The sequence below is a fragment of the Balaenoptera musculus genome, chromosome 4, assembly GCF_009873245.2.
Source record: "Balaenoptera musculus isolate JJ_BM4_2016_0621 chromosome 4, mBalMus1.pri.v3, whole genome shotgun sequence".
In the NCBI taxonomy this organism is placed as follows: domain Eukaryota; kingdom Metazoa; phylum Chordata; class Mammalia; order Artiodactyla; family Balaenopteridae; genus Balaenoptera; species Balaenoptera musculus.
In genome coordinates, this window is record NC_045788.1 from 115,925,965 (window position 1) to 115,946,287 (window position 20,323).

Below are 20,323 nucleotides of genomic sequence, written 5' to 3' on the forward strand. Positions count from 1 at the left end.
AATAATTAGGCAATCTCAATTATAAAAAATAGGCAATCTCAATTATACTAAACATGAAGGAAGCTTTAAAGAAATCAAACTAGAATCCTATTGCTGGGAAAATGTTCTCATGCCCTAAGGAGAAAAATCTGCCCTATATTCATGTATTAGAAAGTTAAAGATTTAATACAAAATGTAAACTACTAGTTTTTGACTTTCCCAGTTTTCTTTACCCAAATATTCCAGATTTTGACTTTACTATCTTGTTTTCCTTAGGTATGAAGCCTCTGTTCTTTAGGCCAAGTACAATATTATAAAGTAATGCAATCCGGAGGGCACTGGAGAATAGCTGACCAATGAAAGTGCTCCATAAACAATGTGTTTAATAAAAAGAATGTAATATTTAGATTAATTAAAGGAAATATGAACTAAAGAAGATCAAGTAAGAAATTTGTTGAAATTCAAATGAAGATACCTCTTGGGTCTTTGTATTATCCTCCTCTTTTTCTCTAGCCTGGTACCATCTCCAAAGAGGAAAAACCGGGCTTAAATCACATCTTAGGATGGCTCAAAATCTCATCCTCATTGGTAGCTCCACATGAGTCATCAAACCAAAACTCAAGCACTCTCCAGATAACTATGGCTATATTTATTTGTCCAGAGGTAGCATTGTCCATGGAGAAACATTCAGTAGGCAACATGGTGTAACTCTTAACTATTTCTTATTCTATCTGTCCTTAAATTACCTGAATATTTTAATTTTCTATTTAGTGACTATTTGGTATTTATTTCATTTGAATAGCTACCCACCTTTTGGAAAAACAACAAAAACAAACTGAAAACAGGAATGTCTTCACGGGAAACCAACCAGTTGCTGTTTGCCCGAGGCCATGAGAGAATATGGAGTTGAAATGACTCTCCCTCTGTTTGCAGACCTCTCTTTGCAGCCTAGCATTATAGTCTCCTCTCTAATGAGATGTACATCTTTTCACTTACACTCACAACAACTTCCACTCCACTCTGCTGGCTCCTTCAGTAGGGTAGAGGAACACTCACTCAAGATCCAATCACTCAGCACCGACAGGGACAGCACCATTAGGCTGCCACTTCACTCAAGCACACAGCTCCATGAGAGGCTTTGGTCCCAGGAAATATTTACCCGTGGTTGAGTTGTTGTCACATTGGACTATTTTGATAATGACCAAATAATATTAAAGACTATTATTCTATTGCTAAATTAGGGGCCTTGGAAAGTCAATATCGTATTTCTTACAGGTTAAATTAATCCTGTTTACTTGACATAGTGAAAAAATAACCTAACTTCATTATTTTAAAATGTATTGTTATTTGGCAAAAATAACATTACCTTGCATATTACTGATCTACAATTTGCTTTTACCACTTAATATGTTTCGGACATCTTCATGTCAGTATGCATTTCATTCTCCTAATATTTTCCTACTATTTTATTGTTCACATATATCTTAATTTATTTATAACAAATTAATTACTGATGGAAGTTCACACTGGTTTTAGTTTTTAATGAAACTCCTCGTAGTTTAGCTAGTGTTTTTATGCATTTGTAGAAATTAATCAAATTCCTAAAACTGAAGTTTCTGCATAAAAAAGAATGCACATTTTAAACTTTGGCAGTTTTTACATTATCTCCTTCTAGAAACGTACTCATTTACACACTTGCACACTCACATGCACACATGGTTAGCGTACACATAAAACGAATCTTGACAACACATACCAACACCCACCTGCCCGTTACAAAAACTTTTGTGTGTAAAGTGGGATTGCAGGGGACTTTAAGTTTTATAAAGAGAAAAAAGTTTTGCTCACTATTTGCAGATCTCTTCACTCCCTCATTCAACATGTATACATTCTACAAGGCATCTGTTATCCATCCACTCAATGCAAAGTGTGGTGCTAGGGGCTTTGGGAAGGTACATGGTAATAGAGAATTCGGTCTTGTTTGGTCAGGGTAAACACTACAAAGCCATGCCTAGTACACAATCACAGTGCAATATAAAAACAAGTACAGGAATGCCCTACATGTACAGACATTATAAGTGACTGAGGTGAAAATTCTATGAACTCTTTCCTCTGGAGATTGTTCTCTGGTTGAAGTACAAAATGTTTCTATTTCATTTTATTGTTCTTTGTATTATACAGAATATGGCATCTAACATAATTTCAATCTTAGGGGGTAAAACCAAAACAATCTGAAGAAAGTAAATTTCATAAAGCAAAATTTCTATGACTAGAAATAGATATTAAATGCATATTTATAAATACATAAATGTAAATTGCCTGGGTGCCTTCTCTGTCTCTGTGGATAGTTAGCATATATTTTCTTAAAGGCCTCACATTTCTTGAATCTAGATCCAAATCATACGGCAAGTGGGTTGGAAACGCCAGGCACGCATGTCAGGGGCTAATGCACCAGGCTACCCTGGCACACTGTCAGGCCGACTGCTGGACTGCTGCTTGGCATAGCTACAAGCCTCCCCTGCTGGCAGCTCATGTTCCAGGCTCCTGGCTGGGCCTTACCATTTGCCCTGTATCGTTTGGGGCAGGGAGGCAGGCAGGAAGACACAACTGGGGATAGCTGAGCAATGAGGGGCTGCTGTGACCACAGCTGGCGTCGACAGCCTGACACACAACCCACCCTCCCCCTTCCTCCTCACTGAACACTGCAAACAAGGGTTGCAGGTAGTAAGCTCCAATATGTTATAGACACATTCTAGTATAGTTTGTTTATTCTGTTACTAAGTGGTTTTTGGTTTTCAATTTAAATTTTAATTATCCCTCTGTTATGGGGAAAACAAGATATTTCCATCACCTGTTTTCCCCAAGGACAATAGTACACGTTCTCATAGACACACTTTTCAGACACATCAAAGTGCTTCTAAATGTAGGCAAAGAGAAACAAGTTCAGAATAAAAAGAGCTGTTTAACTATAAACAGCAGTTACCTATCTTATTATTTTAAAGAGCCATTTCTCAGCAAGGCAAAGGGGTTTTGAAGGTTGTGTTTATGGAAAAACACACACACATATATTCTCTGTTCTCTTTTTTCCTTGCTGGGAATATTTATTGAAAGTGAACAAACAATTTTAAAATTCAGAAGATAAACAGAGAAAATCTAATGTGCACAAAATAAACAGATTCTGCTCTTTTGCTCCTTCAAGAGCCGAGTACTTCACCCTAATTTTTCTTCTCCTTCTAACCTCATCTAGATTCCCAGCTGAAGGAGCCAGTAGCCTAATTCTGCTCAGTTCTAATGCAACAGGAGAACAAATTCAGAATATCTCTCTCTGTACTGGTCTTGCCTGGGATTGCAGAACCCAAAGTCATTATTCTACTCCAGAGGTAATACTGTGATCAGCCCTAACACCACTCGCCAGCCCTACTGTCAGCTTCTTGGAGAAGCATCTTTACCTCCTGTCAAGTAGTGACCTAAAAAAGTTTAATCCGGTTAACATTTTCAAGGTCAGAGTGGGTACAATGCTATCTATTTTGGCCTAAGAGAACAGGGAAATTGCTTGCTCTAAGTCTTAGATTTCTGTTTGTCCCTGTTCCATCCCCCATCCTCTTGGTCCCTCTAGATGTATTAAAGGCTCACATGGAGCTTGTGGTCTTTTCTACCTAATCTCAAAGCTTTAACTCCTGCCCTCAAAACAGGGGCCCACTCTGCTCAATTTTTATATTGAATGATAAGCAAAGCAAAACTTTCCAGTTTCCAACCTAAGAAGCAATGAAACTCTAAACTAGGAATTTATTGACATTCCCCAAACTGACATTATTCAGTGATCAAAATAAAATGCATACATAAAATCCTGGCCAATTTGCATACCCCATTCTTACACACACAAAAAAAGCTAACTATTTTTAACCTATGACTATGACATGCATTTGTTTTTAATAACGTCTCAGTTTTATACAACCACACATTCAAGGTCTTTATCATTCAAGGTACATGAAGGTTGTGCATTTAATCTTTAGCATGGTTGTAGAAGATATGATTCACAGAGTAGAGAATAGATAAAAATAAGCATGCAGCAGCATGGTGCCGAATCATCAGAACTCACCATCTTATCAACAAATAGAAGTCATTCTTCTTTATTTCTTGAGCAAAGCAGTTTCATATAAGATAAATAGCTTTCAGTCAGAATAGCCTAACATGCAATATGCATCTTTTTGACATGTATATTCTAATACTACTTTAGACCGGTAAGATTAAAGGAAGAAAAATCTCAGGGTTGTGTGTTGACAACAAACACAGGTCGAATCTACATTTTGTCCATTTTTCATCTCCCAGAATTTGGCTCAGTGTGTGTATGTTTGTACATTACTGGATATTCTTAAATGATCAACCTCTAGTGACCTTCAAGTACTGTTTTCTGAAGTTTTATAAAGAGAAATAATTCAGGGAATTTTTACTTTTTTAGGTCAAACATGGAAAGTCACATCATGCTTTGGAGATACTGTCTTTTGTTTTCAGAGACCAGGGCGTAGCAGAATGTGTTTCTAATAGATTTAGGAGACTGGGTTCTAGGTATGTGACCTTGAGAAGGCCACTTAACTACTCTAGTTTTAGTTTCCCCATCTTGTATAGGAAGAATTTGGGTCAGACGGTTTTTAAAATTATACCTAGCTCTAATATGATATCATCCATAAATTATTATTCTTTTGTTAACATAGAAAGTAGATGGGCGATGAGGGAGGCCTTCAGTGGCCCATGCCTTTGGCACTGGACTGAGCTTCCCTCTGTGGGTCTCTGCTGAGCACACTTGTATGGCTGAAAGCCCTGTTTCCCATAGCTTTCTGGCCCCTTCCATTCACAAATCTTGTCTCAATGAGGCCATAGTAGCCTTTCACCTTTCAGGGCGTCATGCTGTCGCAAAGTTTCCGTTCTCACTTAAATATTAACTTCCACTTTCTGAGACGGAAAACTGAACTGAAGCTCTTGGGAAAATTGACCAAGTAGAAAACTTGAATTTTCAAATAGTCACTGTTCTATTCATATTTATCAGTTTGTATGTGTGGAAGAAAGAACTTGGATTTTTAGAGTAGACTGCCTTTGATTAAAACTCCAACTCTGCTACTAATCTAGCTGTTTGGCCTCTTTGAAATTCATCTCTGAAATATGTTCTCATCTATAAAATGGGCAAAATACCTACATGGATGTTATTGTAGACAAAAAGCAATTATTTACAAGTGCTCAAAAAATACTCTTCTTCCTCCCTCTACTTCAGCATCAGCTTATTTTGGAGTGTATTGACAATGACACTGAAAATTATCAACTACAAGAGCTCTACAGAATCCATTTCTCAGCGTAATATTGCTTAGTGAGGATCCACGTTCTGAAATGACGAGATGTGAAAGAAACTGCCTCATTTCCTTTGAAGATATTGTTACACCAGTTTACACTGATCAGTTTTGTTTTGGCTTGTACTTTTGAGGAAATAGGCTACTTTCTTAAGTTTGACCTCTGTCTGCCTCTGTGACCCGATTCCCCTCTCTTCTGCATCTCCTAGCCTCCACAACTTCAAAGAACGCATACAAACTCCTAGGCCAAAGGACGAAATCAATTCTGTGGGTGTCAAATTAGTGATGCATGTGAAAACTCTTTGAAAAGGATGAGGATCTATGCAAACTCAAGACAGTAAGTAAGGATTAAGTAAGGTACAGTTTCTAAAAAAGTAAATTAATTCTCACTAGATAAAAGGCCAGTGTATAATACCCATGTGCAGTTCAACTATGCCATTTTGTGAGGCATATGAGGGAGGATATAGGAAAGCTCACGAAGGGACAGTCAGGAGACCTGGGTCCTAAATGGAACTTTCCTCTTTACTCTCAAGCTGGGCTGTGTAAGAAAGTATAACATAGCATCACAAACACTGGTGCTAGCTTTCTAATTCACTAAGTGCGTGAGCTTGGACAAGTTGCTTATCTTCTCAATTTCTCATTATAAAAATAGGGATGATACTAGCTCACAGAGTTGTGGAGAGCATTAAAGAAGAAAATAAATGTAAAGATCTTGGCTCAAAGTTTTAGTCAGAGAACATGTTCAAAGAATAATGAATGATTATTATTAATATTCCTTGTGAAAGAGAAGGTTGGATTAGATGATCTAAGTTCTTTTTCTCCTTTAAAATTAGACACCTTTCCCCCTATTTTCTAACAAAATACTCCTTGCAGAGTTTGGCACTCCCTGAGCTCAGAGTTTTGGGAGCCTGGCCAGATTTAATAAGAAGAATGCTCAGATTGGGCAGTTGTAAAAACAAAAGCTATCCCATCTTTACAAATCCAGTTAGCGTAGACAATATTCAAGGGAATCTACATGTGTTACTCCATCTTTAGTTTATACTTACAAATACAGAGAACCATCTCAGATAATAAAAGTAAGTGCTGAATATTTTTGCAAGCTATTATAGCATTTTGAAAGAATACTGTAAACACTTACAAGATGTGACTCTATGGTAATGAAACACATTTTCTTGTGTGGCGCAAAGGCTCATTAGCTCAGAGCCATGCTCTGTGCTGTTCTACAGAAGTTGCATATGACATTTCTCACTAATGGCTCATGCTGTCACTAAATATTTGTTTCTAACTCCCTCAGTTTTTGGGAATGTGGACATCCACTTGTGTGTAAATTAATAGCTCTGCAGAATTTAAATGAGGTATCCAGAAAAGCCCTTTTGTTTTCTGAATCCAGTAAGGAAAAAGAAGGCCCTCTTTCTAATGATATATTTGACCAGAGTTGTTGTTTCCAAATGTATAAGAAAATACTTATTTTATTGGAAAGAATGCTTTATATGATTCTCAGTAAATAAAACTGGGGCTTTGTTTTTAATGATCTTACTGTTTACATTAAACTGTGATTCTCAGCTAGGGAGAAGAGTAGGTGTGCATACTTACTTTCTTCATCAAGAAGATTTTCAGCAGCTGATAGTAGCCTCATCCTATCTTCTGGGTTTTTAATGTTTAATTCAATGAGATGACTCTCTTTTATATCCTTTAAATCTTCTAGGGTCTCGTAACCATTGAGCAAAAGTGTTGAGGTGTATTCCTGTGGGGAAGAAAAAATATGTATAATATAAGCTAGCCAGATTCAAATATTTTATTTTTAGTTCTCTTTAGATTTAAAAAGAAAGTGTAGGAATGCATGGAAACCAAAGGTGCCAACAGAACTTTTGCTTAACTTTATTTTATTTGTACTAGTTTTCCACATATGAACTTGGGGGCATTTAAACAGTTTGTTTGTTGTACAGTTCTCACCTTCTGGAAGGACAAATGTAAAGAAGAAATGACTACCTTAAGCTATACAATGCTAAATCATGGATCAATTAAATAGCTGGATCATTCATCCCATTTGGCAATTCTTCACTTCTCAAATAGTGAAATTGACAAAGCTAGTATGTTATTATGTCTATCAATAAAATGCCTCTAATACAGTATATTATAATAATATTTCTGGATCTATATCTTTTCTTGTTTGCTTGGTTGCAAAATCATCTACCCTCATTGACTTCTTGGAGTAGGTTAAAAAATGAATTTGAAACAGACCCAATTTATATAAAAAAGTATACTTAGCATTTTGGTTGAAAGGCATTATAGAAACCTAAGGAATCTCAGACTTTCTATTTATTTAAAAGCTTTCATTAAGCATGAAAGCACTGTGGTTGGGAAAAGTATTGTTTCCGTTTCTTATCATGTATATTTTGCCCATCATTTGCATCAATATAAATTAGTTTAAAATTCATAGGCTTCTGATTTCAAAGTCTGTTATGTTATTTATGTAACTTCTGTTCTCTCTAACAATAGAAATGCAAAGTGAATTTGAATGCTTTTCAACTTTCTCAGATATTCCTCCCATTTTACTTGATCATAATTTCAATATCCTTATTTTAGTTACTAAAATTGAGTAAGAGGAGGTATAAAAGTTGTAAGTAATCAGAAAGAACTTATTACTAGCCCTTTATTTATTTTAAAAAAAGGGAAAGAAGGAGCAGCAATTCAGCTCCTTTAAAAATGATGTGTCCTAGAAGGAGCACTGAGTTAGAACAGAAAAAAAAAAAAAAAAAATCCCCATCCTGATGTAACTAACTGTGGGTTCTTGAGTAAGGTATTTCACTTCCTTAGACCTTGGTTTTTTCATAGGTCACAGAACAAACAAGTAGCTGAAGCAGGATTCAAACTTGTGCTTCCTCCAAGGAGTACCCCATTTGGGGGACACCAATAGCAATATTGAAAGGCCTATGTAATGTGTCTACAGACAAGAATGCAACTAGATAATTCAGGAAAAGCAGTTAAGGAAAGATTAATTGGCTAGTGTCTTGATGAATTTTGAAAACTATCAAAGTACTGCTGTGTTAATTTTAGAAATGGATTGCAAAACAGTAAACTGAGTGAGGCTAGGCATATTGTATGTACATGCCATTTAACAACATAGATATTTCATAAAAATTTTTCTCGTGTAACAAGAAGATAATTTGATTTTAAATATAGACAACACAGTTTTCTTAACACAATCATTATGAGGGCTTAATGATCACTGTTTCCTAACAAATTACTTTAAAAACAATTAATTTAGTTATCTTCTCTTGACTTGCTTTTGATCTCTGCTCTATAGAAAATACAATTTTCTTTTCATTTCTCCTTTCAATTCTCTGAATCTTTACCTTCACTCTTTACATTCTCTTTATCATTCTCATTACATGTTTTCTCTGGGCCTTTTATTCTCCCAAGTATATTTCATTTTTCACTGCACTTTCTCAACCTAATCTCTACTGCGACTGCTAAGTACCATTAGAGTTTAGTCCAAAGGATGTTATATCAAGATCTGTCCTCACATAATAAAAGTAATAAAGGGTATATATAAACTGTTTTTGGAAAACAGATTTTCCCTTTCTGTAAGTCATGTATTTTTTAACTACACAAACACTGACCCATTCTCAATTACTCCATCCGTATGCCACCAAAATCAAACAGGCCATAGGTTTGCTAACCTGAAGGTGAATCCTCTCTAAGAACTCCTGCAGAGTCTTAGGTTTTTCCTTTCCACTCCTTCTGTGTGCCTTTATTTTCTTGGGGGCTGCTTCTTCTTCTGAGATGACATCCACATAAATAAATTTGAAGTTTCCCACCTTATTGTTCAACATTCCTGTCCACATCCCCATTGGCGTTTTGCAGATAATGTCTATGATATCTCCTTTCTAAAGACAAAGAAATATACAAATTAGATTTCAGAGAACTCTGGTGTTCATGACAATTGGTAGAAAGAATGGAATCATTGAAAATTAGAATAATGAGGGCATTACACTAAGGGGGTTTAGAGTTAGTTAAAAATAAATCTAAGAGGAAATTTCTTTTAAAAGTTTAAGGAAACTATTTACTAGTAATATTGAAGAAAACCCCAACATGCTTGAAGAAAGGCTCCTAAATGTATTTGATGATGTGTTTATGTTTCTGGTATCATATCAACTTAACAACTTATATTTGTAGAGCATCCTATAGTTTACAAAACACTTTTGCATTCATTTAGTCATTTTATGCCCACAACACACCTCTTAGATATATATGCGAGGTGTCATTATTACTCTAAATATTACAGAAAAAGAAATGCAAGCATTAAATAATTTCCCAATAGCTTACAAGAAGTTAGTGGCAGAACCAGAACTCAAGCCTAAGTTGTTTGAACTCAAAGATAATGCTCTTTTTATTTATCCTGTCAAAACAATATATATGTAGCAAAGCTCAAGCTATCATTCCTGGAGGGGGTCCCAAGTAAGGAAGGGGAAGAAAGACAAGTCTATGACTGTGTCTGTGCTTCTAGTTCATCTGAAAAATTCATCTACAGTGTGAAATAAATCCACCTCAAGTATTGTATCCATCTAAAATAATGAAAATGTTCAGAACTTTGTACATAGCAAATATGTAACAAAAGTATATATGCACTAAGGATAAATTAAGCTAATTATCCTAGATTAATTAATAATTCATTACTAATTACTTATTTAACACTTAGATTGAGCTCCACAGCAAACTTTGGATTGAAGTATGAATGAAATGCATTGGGATAGACAAACCAGTTGGTCTGTCTCTTTATTCACATCTAAGACTAAGACTGCAGGAGTTATTGGCAAGAGTAGAAAACTCCACAGGGTATTTTTTTGTAAAGAGAGTTGATTTTTATGCAAATACAGTGTCTACATTTGTGTCATAGTTACTCCTTTGAGACTTACAGCTTTCTACCTCAGAGATGACATTATAGATTCTGATATTTTTGCCATTTTAGGGGTCTAGCCTCAAACAAAGCATTAAGTCTGCTACTAAAAATATTTTTTTCTGCTGCTCTGTGAATGTGTTTTCTTCCATCTAAAACATGGATTTTATTTGTAACAGTAGAATTCAATGTGATTAAAAGATCTGGTCTTTCCAATTTATGATAGTCTGCCCTTCAGACCCTATGAGCTGTTCGCCTAGTTTTTCCTGTCTTTAACTATAGGGAATCAAATCCTAGGCTAGATGGGATCAGCTAAGCAGACCTAGAAAATCCCCAGAAGCTCTGGGGGAAGTTTCAAAGTATGGCAGTCCTATGCTACAGCCTTCTTATTATCCTTTAAACTTGTTAAAAAATATACATTACAGGTAAGCCCACAGATCACAAACAAAAATCCAATTTCATTTCAGATAAGACCCTGGATGGTGAACAACAGTATTCAATACCCAGTGAGTCTGTGGGATTCCTTATTGTGTCCTACTCGAGCTCCACAAATGTCCCCTTAGGCAGCACAAACGGTGGTGCAACCTTTGTGTTGTGAAGCCCTCACAGCAAAAGAAAATGAACAAAGAGGATAAGAATAAAAAAAGGGAATTCAGGAGGGAATATCACTGAGAGAAAGTTGTCAGGTTACTCATGCCATTTGCAAGTATTGACTTAAGTATTGAAGTTGCCTGGCCAAGTCAGGTTCCCAAAGCGTTTGCTCTGCTGGGCTCTTGCCTGATATTTCCATTTTCTCTCCCTCTCCTTGGCTTCAGGTAGAACTGGGCACCTCCAGCAACTTGTGAGGATTTGGGTTTTCAGAAAAATGTAGACAATTCCTTCTTCCCGAATAAGCTCAGATTCTATATTATGTACATAATGCAACTTTTGCAAAGAGCCTCAAAACACTGATCCCCCTACCCTACCTCTCATGTTTTGTCTGAACTCCTGCCGTAGTGCACCAGTCCCCGGTTCTCCTATTGGGAAGAACGCGCTCACCCCCTAGTTCCCCATACTTGCACTTCCTGAAAATGATCATACACCCAGCCCTAGACAAACCATACAGAATGCCGATATGATGTGCACACACCTTGATTTTGAGGGAGTCAGTGTCATAAGGGCTCGGTGTGAAACTGGTATGTACGCGGGCACGGCCACAGAATGGTCCGGAGTAGGGACCATCATCGTCGAGTCGAAAGCTGTCCCGGTTACTTGTACCGTCTGAACAGCTTGTTATTCCACCTGATAAAGGCAAAGCAGAGGTTAATAGTTCTCACTGAAGGTTCATAACATTCTGAACCATCACCTGGACATAACAACTAAGCAGGAATAATGCCGAAGCACTGGATGCCAGCCTCCTGAGGCGGCTCTAAGTGACCGATCCCTGTTTCTGCCTCCCAGTCGTTTTCCACCAGGGACTTCTGTCCTCTGAGCCATTTCTGATCTTTTTCCAGTCAACCTGACCATTCTTTCCGCTACCACCAACCCAAACACTCTTACTTCAGTCTCTATCATCTGATCCAGTAGCACAGTGCTTTGAGCATTGGATACTTGCTAAAGAGGCAGACAGTATAGACTTAATTCCCTGTACAAGCCAGATAATTAATTTTGTACATGTAAACAAAGGCAGGAACCTATAGCGACAGTTTGATCTTTGTGTGCTATTGATCAGGAATGGTCAAAGCATAAGACCACAAGCTTCCCTACAACTTATCACAATGTAGCAAAAATAGTGTCTCAGACTTCCTGTTGTGTACCAAAAGCCATTTTGAGGCAACATCTCTGTGTATAAAAGGTAGCATTTTTGCTTGTTGCGTGAGCGTCAGGGAAAGAGGAAGTGTGTTCCAATGTCTGTACTCCTAAACTGCTGAAAATTGTTCTAAACTGGGCTTTTTAAACGGCTCCAAATCCTTGCTCTCTGGCCCTCTTCCTTTCTGATTTTGAACCTCAAGGGGGGAAAAAAAGAGATTCCATTTTTCCTGCCTGCCTGGGGGCAAGAATGGCTCCCAGTGGAAGTAACTCTGAGTCTCCCTCCTGCTCTCACTTGTCACCTCACTTTTTCCTTCAGTGTGGCCTTTCAGTGCTCTGCTTCATGAGGGAACAGCCCCAGTATCTCTGCCATTCTTTCAAATAAGTATAGAAATAAGAGAAAGAGCCTTAGCGATTCTCCATTTTTTTTTTTTTTTTTAAATGTGGACTGGTGTAAAAGAAAGGTGAGTTGCATCTAGTCACAGAAATTAAGTTGTTTATGATAACAGCTAAGTAGACCCCCCCATCTCCTCACACCCTCCCTTCCATGACCACTCCAGTCCCTGGCTTTTCACGGTGTATTCAAGTTATAAAATTCTACCCATATTTGGCATTACACATTTGAATTTTAAAACTTCCAGCAGAAATGAATATTAATGAAATCTGAATTTCACACATGCAAAAATATATCCCTCAAATGCTTCTGTATTAGCTTTTTCTTCACAAAATAACTGTTCTACAGCCAGTAGGAAAGTAGGAATACAATTCAGGATATTTGCAGCATCTGGTCTTTGTGATCCATCTTCAGATAACAGAAGCAGTTGATTTTAAATGAAATGGAAAATAAACTTTGCAAAAAACATTTAAAAGCCCTGAAAAGATTAGAGGGATGAGTAACAGTGTGCATATAAAAAAATTATAAGGCACCCTGTAGTATTAGTAGTTGCATTCAAATATTGTAGCAGGACATGTGACTGAAGCCTGAGTGACTTCTTTGGTAGAAACAATGTTTTTAGAAAATTCTTATTGAACACATGCTGATTCCTTTTTGTCACTAATTGGTGATATTCCTATTATTTAGTATTTACATGCTACTTCACTCTTTACCGGCTAATGCTGAATGGAAACCTAAAATGTAAACGTTAGAACTGATGCAGATGTCCTGCTCTTTTCAGAATATTTCAGGAAAAAAAGGAAAGGAAAGGAAGGAAAACGTGACAGAGGGCAGGACAGGGAAGGAATAAAGAAAAAATGAAAAAATGAAAGAAAACAAAAGAAAGAAAGAAAAAAGGAAGAAAGAAAGAAAGGAAGGGAAGGAGGGAGGAGGTAGGGAGAGAGGGAAGGAAGAAAGGAAGGAAGAGAAAAGGAAAGGAAGGAGTATGTGGAGGGGGGAAGAAAGGGAATGAAAAAGAGAAAACAGGATTTTACTTTCCTGAATACTTCAAGTCATTTAAAAAATTTGGACTCAAAATAATGTCAGTTCTCCCCAGGACACTTTATTGTAGGGATTCTGATTTAATCGTGCAATATGATCTTTTTGAGGCATATCCCCAAGAGCCTTGCTGACCACAGTGCTAAAAGTTTCAAAATAATCCATAATTCTAATATATTAGGTATTATTTTAGACAATAGCATTGCTATAGATTCAACACATCCTACATTTTCACTACTTCTCTTATCAAGTAGTTGGAACCTTGGTGAAATTTTGACAAACAAGCCCAAGAGAAATAAATCTGTTGTTTTTAATTAACTTAACCCAGATCTCCCATCTAGACTCTTGTCACTTATTTTATAGCTTTACTTGATGAGCTCCGCGCACTGTAGAGACTGTCCATGGAGTCACTGGCTTTGAGGGAGCTCTTCTCTGTATGGGTTCCAATCGTGGGATCACTGTTCCGATAAGGGAAGGCATCCTCTCCATCTTCCCCATCCTTCAGAAAATCATATCAGAGGTTAAATGCAAAGAACTGATTTCCTTGGAGACTTTCACTGTGTGCATTGATTTAACAAACAAGTCATATTTTAGCAATAAAATACTTAGGAATACATCAGCATAAAATATGAGTGTCATGAATCTTTAGCTCAATTTCAAGCATAACATTTTGTGGTATAGTGGGAAAAATTCTTTAGATGAAACAGCCCACATTTTGGAATTTAACTGAAATTATAAAGTTTATTTTTGTAGTTAGGATGAATATCGTATCAAGACTATTTAATCAGAAATGCTAGATTTATTAACATCTGTGCTTTATCTGTTAAAGCACTTTTATTTCTTCATGTTCTCCTTATCATCTATTTACCACCGTTACTAATCCTTTGAGATCTGATATTACAAGTTTAAACTCTGCATAGTTGCTTCGTGTCAGTTATTTGCACCCTACCAGACCACTAGATATGAATAAAACATACACACTTTGCAATTCTAAAGCAAAGCTTATCTAAGAAGCTTTACAAATCTCATATGGTGCTTGCCACCTAGTCAAGTGAAAAGCACATCTTGCATAAAATTAGGAAAGACAGACAATTTCAAAAGAAATTACATCTGCTTGAAAACATCTCAAATGTTTTCCATGTTTAGATAGTTTCAACAAAGCCTATGAATTTCTTAATATTCATCAAAATATGATTCAATATTCCTCATTTTTGAGCATTTCTAAACATTGGTAAAACTTCAGACTATACATATGATATATGCTCAGTTTGGTTCTCTGCTTTTATCCATTCTTTTATTCATTTGTTCAGTCATTCGACACAAGTTTGTAGAACACCTTCTAAGTACCTGGCATTGTTTTGGGAACTGGAGATATCATGGGAAACAATATACAGGGTCCTATCTTTAATGAGGTACATCTTAGTTTGTCAGGCTGTGTGTGTGTGTGTGTGTGTGTGTGTGTGTGTTTGTAGTGTTTGGGGAGGTTTGTGTAAACAAAGTGAGCAAGACAATTTCAGAGAATAATAAGTGCTATGAAGGAAATAAAACTGGGTGATGTGAGAGGATTAGCTACTCGGATTAGGGTTGAAGGAAGGTTGACTGATTTAGAGGGAATAGCCTCCAAAGACCTCCTCCATAAGGTAATAGAGTCTCTGAATTCTTGACCTGAATGATAAGAAGATGTGACTTATATGAAGATTTGGAGACAGTTTTCCAAGCAAAAGAAATAGCAAGAACAAAATAACTAAACTCAGAGTTAGCTTGGGTTATGCAGGGGAAAACAACAAGGCCAGGGTAGCTGGAGCTGAGTGAGAGCAAGGAGAGTATTAGGATGTGAGCTCAGAGAAGTAGACTGGAGCCAGCTCAGGAAGGGCTTTATAGACCACTTGCAGTAACCATGGAAATGTGCACTCAGATCTCTTGCTGCGGGACCCTTCTTTACTGACAGCCCCAACTACTAGCCTTCTGTATCCACCACTGTGTTTGCAAGGAAGCCACGTCCCAATGACTTAAGCAGTGGGGCTACCATTTGAGTCCATTCTGGTGGGATGTGGGGCTTCTCTAATGGAAACTTTTGGTTCAAGGACTTCCCATCAATTTGGCCAAAGTTTTCTTAGAACAGTGTTGAAGCCTGAGACTTGAATGATCCTCCTTCTTTCTTCCTCTCCTTTTACAGGTGTCAGACTTGCACTGTAGTCTGAAGGATTTCCTTGCTCATGTTTTCTTTCTCTTCTTTATCCTTCACAGGCATTTTCTCCGGTAAGTCTTTGGTGTGTCTATTCCATTCTTGGGGGTCTACTTCTCAGAGGACTGGAATGAACACATCATAGTAAGGGAATGCATTTTGGTACTGTAAAATTTTAACCAAGGGAGTGATGTGTTCTGAATCTGACTTTTCAAAGATCTTTCTGGCTTTCATGTGGAGAATCGCTTTTATGGAGGAAAGAGTGGAAGAAAGGAAACCAATTAGGTAATCTAGGCAAGAGAGTTTGTTTATTTAGTCTAAAGCAGGAATAATTTACATGGAGAAGTTAAAGGTTTTAGATATACTTTGGAGTTAGTACCAAGAGGATATGCTGATGAATTGGTGTGAAAAGTGAGAGAAAGAAGGAATTTTGAGTGATTTGTAGGCTTTCTTCTCTCTCTCTCTCTCTCTGTCTCTCTCCCCCCTCTCCTTTCTTTCCAGCATCTACAGTTATGACAGTGTTGTCTATTTCTACTTGGAAGACTGGACAAGAAACAAACTTTCTGTAGAGCTTAGAGAATCAATCATTCAGTTGTAGATATATTAGGTTCTAGTTATCTATTATGCATCTAAGTGATAATATCAAATAAGCAATTGGTTGTATAAGTATAACAGATAAGTAAAGAGATCATATGGGACATCCCTGGTGGTGCAGCGGTTAGGAATCTGCCTGGCAGTGCAGGGGACACGGGTTCGAGCCCTGGTCCAGGAAGATCCCACATGCCGCGGAGCAACTAAGCCTGTGCTCCACAACTACTGAAGCCCGCGGGCCTAGAGCCTATGCTCCGCAACAAGAGAAGCCACCTTAATGAGAAGCCTGCGCACCGCAACAAAGAGTAGCCCCCGCTCAACGTAACTAGAGGAAGCCCGCGCACAGCAACGAAGACCCAACACTGCCAAAGATAAATAAATAAAATAAATAAATTAAAAAAAAAGAGAGAGATCATAGCTAGAGATGTAATTGTGAAAAAGTCATGAGACAAGATGAGATCACTTAGGAAGAGAGAGTAAACTGAGTAGAACATCTAGGAACAAGCCTCAGGAAGACTCAATATTTAGAAGGACAGGAAAGAAAGCAGAGCTAAGAAAGGAAACTTTGAGAAAGAAGGAAAGCCAGAAGAATGCCCAAAGAAACCAAGAAAAAAGAATGTTTCATATGTAATGAAATCATCATTTGCATCAAGTACAGCTGAACAGTCATGTAAGAAGAAAGAAAAGTGACCATTCGATTTGGCAACGTAGAGGTTAATACTGATGGTGACAACTGTTTTAATGGAGTACTGGGGACAGATCCTATTGAAGTGCATTAAAAAGAAAATAGGTATAAGACATGCAGATCAATGGAATAGAATTGAGAGTCCATAAATAAATCCATATATTTATGATCCATATATTTCTGACCATATATTTATGATCAATTGATTTTTTCAGCAAGGATGTCAAGACAATACAATGGAGAAATAATTGTCTTTTCAACAAGTAGTGTTGCGACAATTGAATATCCACATTCAAATGAATGAAGTTGGACTCCTACCACACACCATGTAGAAAAATTAATGGATCATACACCAAAATTTAAGAGCTACAGCTATAAAACTCTTAGAAGAAAACATTGGAGTAAATCTTTGTAACCCTAGATTAAGCAATGGTTTCTTAAATACAATACTAAAAACACAACTGATGAAAGAAAAAATAAATTGGACTACATCAAAATTATAGCCATTTGTTCTGTAATGATAACATCAAGAAAATGAAAATACTATCTGCGAACGGGAGAAAATATATCATATCGCAAATCGTATATCTCATAAAGGATCTGTATCCATAAGATATTTTTAAAAAAAGCTTAAGAGCAACAATAAAAAGACAACCCAATTAAAAAGCAGGTAAAAGATTTGTATAAACACTTTTTGAAAGAAGATATGCAAATGGCCACATGAAAAGATTCTCAACATCATTAGTCATCAGGGAAGTGCAAATTAAAACTATAATGAGAATCCATTTCACACCCATTTTGATGGCTAGCATCAAAAAAACAGACAATAACAAGTGTTAGCAAGCATGTGGAGAAATTGGAACTCTCACACATTGCTAGTGGGAATGTAAAACGATGCAACTTCTTTGGGAAATAGTTTGCCAGTTTCTCAAAGTATCAGACAGAGTTACCATATAACCAAGAGAAATGAAAGAATACTTCCACATAAAAACTTGAACACAGATATTCATATTCATATTTTAAATCATGCTGAATCATTCATTCAGCATGATTTAAAATAATCCCAAAGTGGAAACAACCCAAATGTTCATCAACTGATGAAAGGATGAATAAAATGAGGCTTATCTATAAAATGGAATATCATTTGGTAATGAAAAGAAGTGAAATACTACTGTTTGTTACAACATAAATGACATATGTTCTTCACATACTACATGTGTGACCTTTCTAAGCCTCAGTTTCCTCTATTAGAATGTGATAATGCTTTCTTCCACCCAACTTCTGGGCACAGTTATTGAGGGAGAAAATAGACTGAAGGCCTTCATAAACTGCCAAGTATTTCTAAACTACCTAGAAAAAAATTAACAGAAAAACACAAGTGATTAACAGAGGACACTTACCTTTTCTTCAGAAAGGGCTTTGATATACTTTTTACCCACTTTTTTCTTCATTGTCCAGGAAATAGCTCTCATTTTTTTACCTAAACTTCCTCCATTATTTGAAGTTTTGTTTTGTTCTCCACTTTCATTTATGCGTTCCCCTTCATGTACCTAGTTAGAATTATTTACAAAAAACAAAATAATAAAGCAATAAAAAACATTGTCATTTGTCCACACTCCCTCTTCTTCTCTCTTTTCTCTACTTCAACTTTCTTTATCTTCACTGTAAAATCACAAACTAAAATAAATAAGAAAGTATATTAGTTTATTACTATCTGTGTTAATTTACCATTGCCTAAGTTTCAAAAAAGAGTACTATAAATATTTTTAATTTCAGGTTTTCCTATCTTCCTTTACAAAAGCTTTGAAGAAACTATCTAAACATATTTTTAACTTCGACATTTTTCTGTGCTGTTCTCTTTCATAGACTGAATCACAATTTTATTTAGATATTTATTTATGGGTTTTGTTGTTGTTTTAAAGTCTGTCTCCTCCTAGACTCTAGGCTTCATGAAGTAAGGATTTTCACCTGTATTGTAACAGTACTTTCTGAGTGCCTAAGGGAGATCCTGTCATAGACTAGATGCTCAATACACATTTACTGAATGAATGAATGATGGTTTGCTAAAAAATGTGCAAACTACTTTATCAGGTTCACTAAATTGTTTCACAAATTGCTAGGCCACCATTACTAGTCAATGAATTTGAATGAGCCTGAGCAACTTTTATAGGTTAACTCTAGAATTATAAACTTAATAACAGTAAATATATCTATGTATGATTATGGAAAGTTGAAAGTTTATACAATATGGGAGTTTGAGATTGACATATACACACGGCTATATTTAAAATAGATAACCAACAAGGACCTACTGTATAGCACAGGGAACTCTACTCATTACTCTGTAATAACCTAAGTGGGAAAATAATTTGAAAAAGAATATGTATGGAATGGTCACCACTGAGACATTTCAATGTGTACAGAATATGAGAGTGCAAATGAGCAGCCTATGCTCTCCTTAACTAATTTCCAATTAAGCCATGTAATCATTTCCTAAATTAAAGCAATTACAACTTACATAAAATTTAACATATATGTTGTTTTATAGTGGAAATGCTCAGAAAATCTGGGATTGTCTGTGTTACTTTAAACTGTAAATCTCTTCTTAAGTTGACGTTCTGCCTTCCCAAACATCTGTTAGGTTTCTTAGATGGCTTTTTACTCTTAATGTCCAGCATGGTACTAGATACTAAATAATTGTTTGTTCATTTATCACAAAAATGTATGCAAGGTTATGATTTTTAAATATATTTCTTTTTCTTACTGTAATTTGCAAAAATTATACTGGCTTCATAATTTTTCATAATGTGTTTGTATAACACTCATTAAAATGGAATAGAATACTAACCCCAGTTGAATCATCTGGTTTTGATACAGAATTATTCCGAAAACGGTCAAAATTCCCAAAACTGCTGCTGCGCTATAATATAGGAAAGAAAAAGGAAAGGAAATTTAGGATTTGTGACTTTCACTGATAAAACTGCTAAATATATTAGATTATGGTTCAGTAAGCATCAGTCTCTTGCAAATACAGGATTAAAAAATCTCTTCTCTCTGGAATATCTAAAGGCGCTGAAGGTGTAACTATTATTAACATTGTAATATTTACAGTTCATAAAATGTCTTCATATATTTATGTTACAGTGTTAAGCACCTTGGAGAAAAATCTATTAAATTATTTTTAATTTATAGTGTTACTTTTGCTCTTGAGAATGGCATGTATTACTAAACAACAAACCAACTAATAAAAAAACAACAAAACAAGCATTTGAGTGGATCCACAATTGTGCCTCATAAAGATCATATTTATCAAAAAATAAAAATGAACACAAATGCATTTCCTGTTGCTAACTTCTGATAATTTGAAACTCTCTACTAGATGTCAGAATGAGAAGGCACATACACAGACCTATTAATAAATTGA

At 36.2% G+C, this 20,323-nt stretch overlaps 1 protein-coding gene across 3 annotated transcripts in view; it reads right to left on the reverse strand.

The window, feature by feature from the left end:
* The window catches only part of LOC118895014 (SAM domain-containing protein SAMSN-1), a 124,826-nt gene that overhangs the window by 4,475 nt on the left and 100,028 nt on the right, over positions 1 to 20,323 (reverse strand). For all 3 annotated transcript variants that reach the window (XM_036851874.1, XM_036851875.1, XM_036851876.1), the window contains 6 exons: positions 19,748 to 19,819; positions 18,300 to 18,449; positions 13,808 to 13,937; positions 11,348 to 11,499; positions 9,002 to 9,208; positions 6,912 to 7,062 (listed from right to left, as the gene is read on the reverse strand). In XM_036851874.1, the coding sequence (XP_036707769.1) occupies positions 6,912 to 7,062; positions 9,002 to 9,208; positions 11,348 to 11,499; positions 13,808 to 13,937; positions 18,300 to 18,449; positions 19,748 to 19,819 (862 nt within the window). The remainder of the gene's footprint in view (positions 1 to 6,911; positions 7,063 to 9,001; positions 9,209 to 11,347; positions 11,500 to 13,807; positions 13,938 to 18,299; positions 18,450 to 19,747; positions 19,820 to 20,323) is intronic.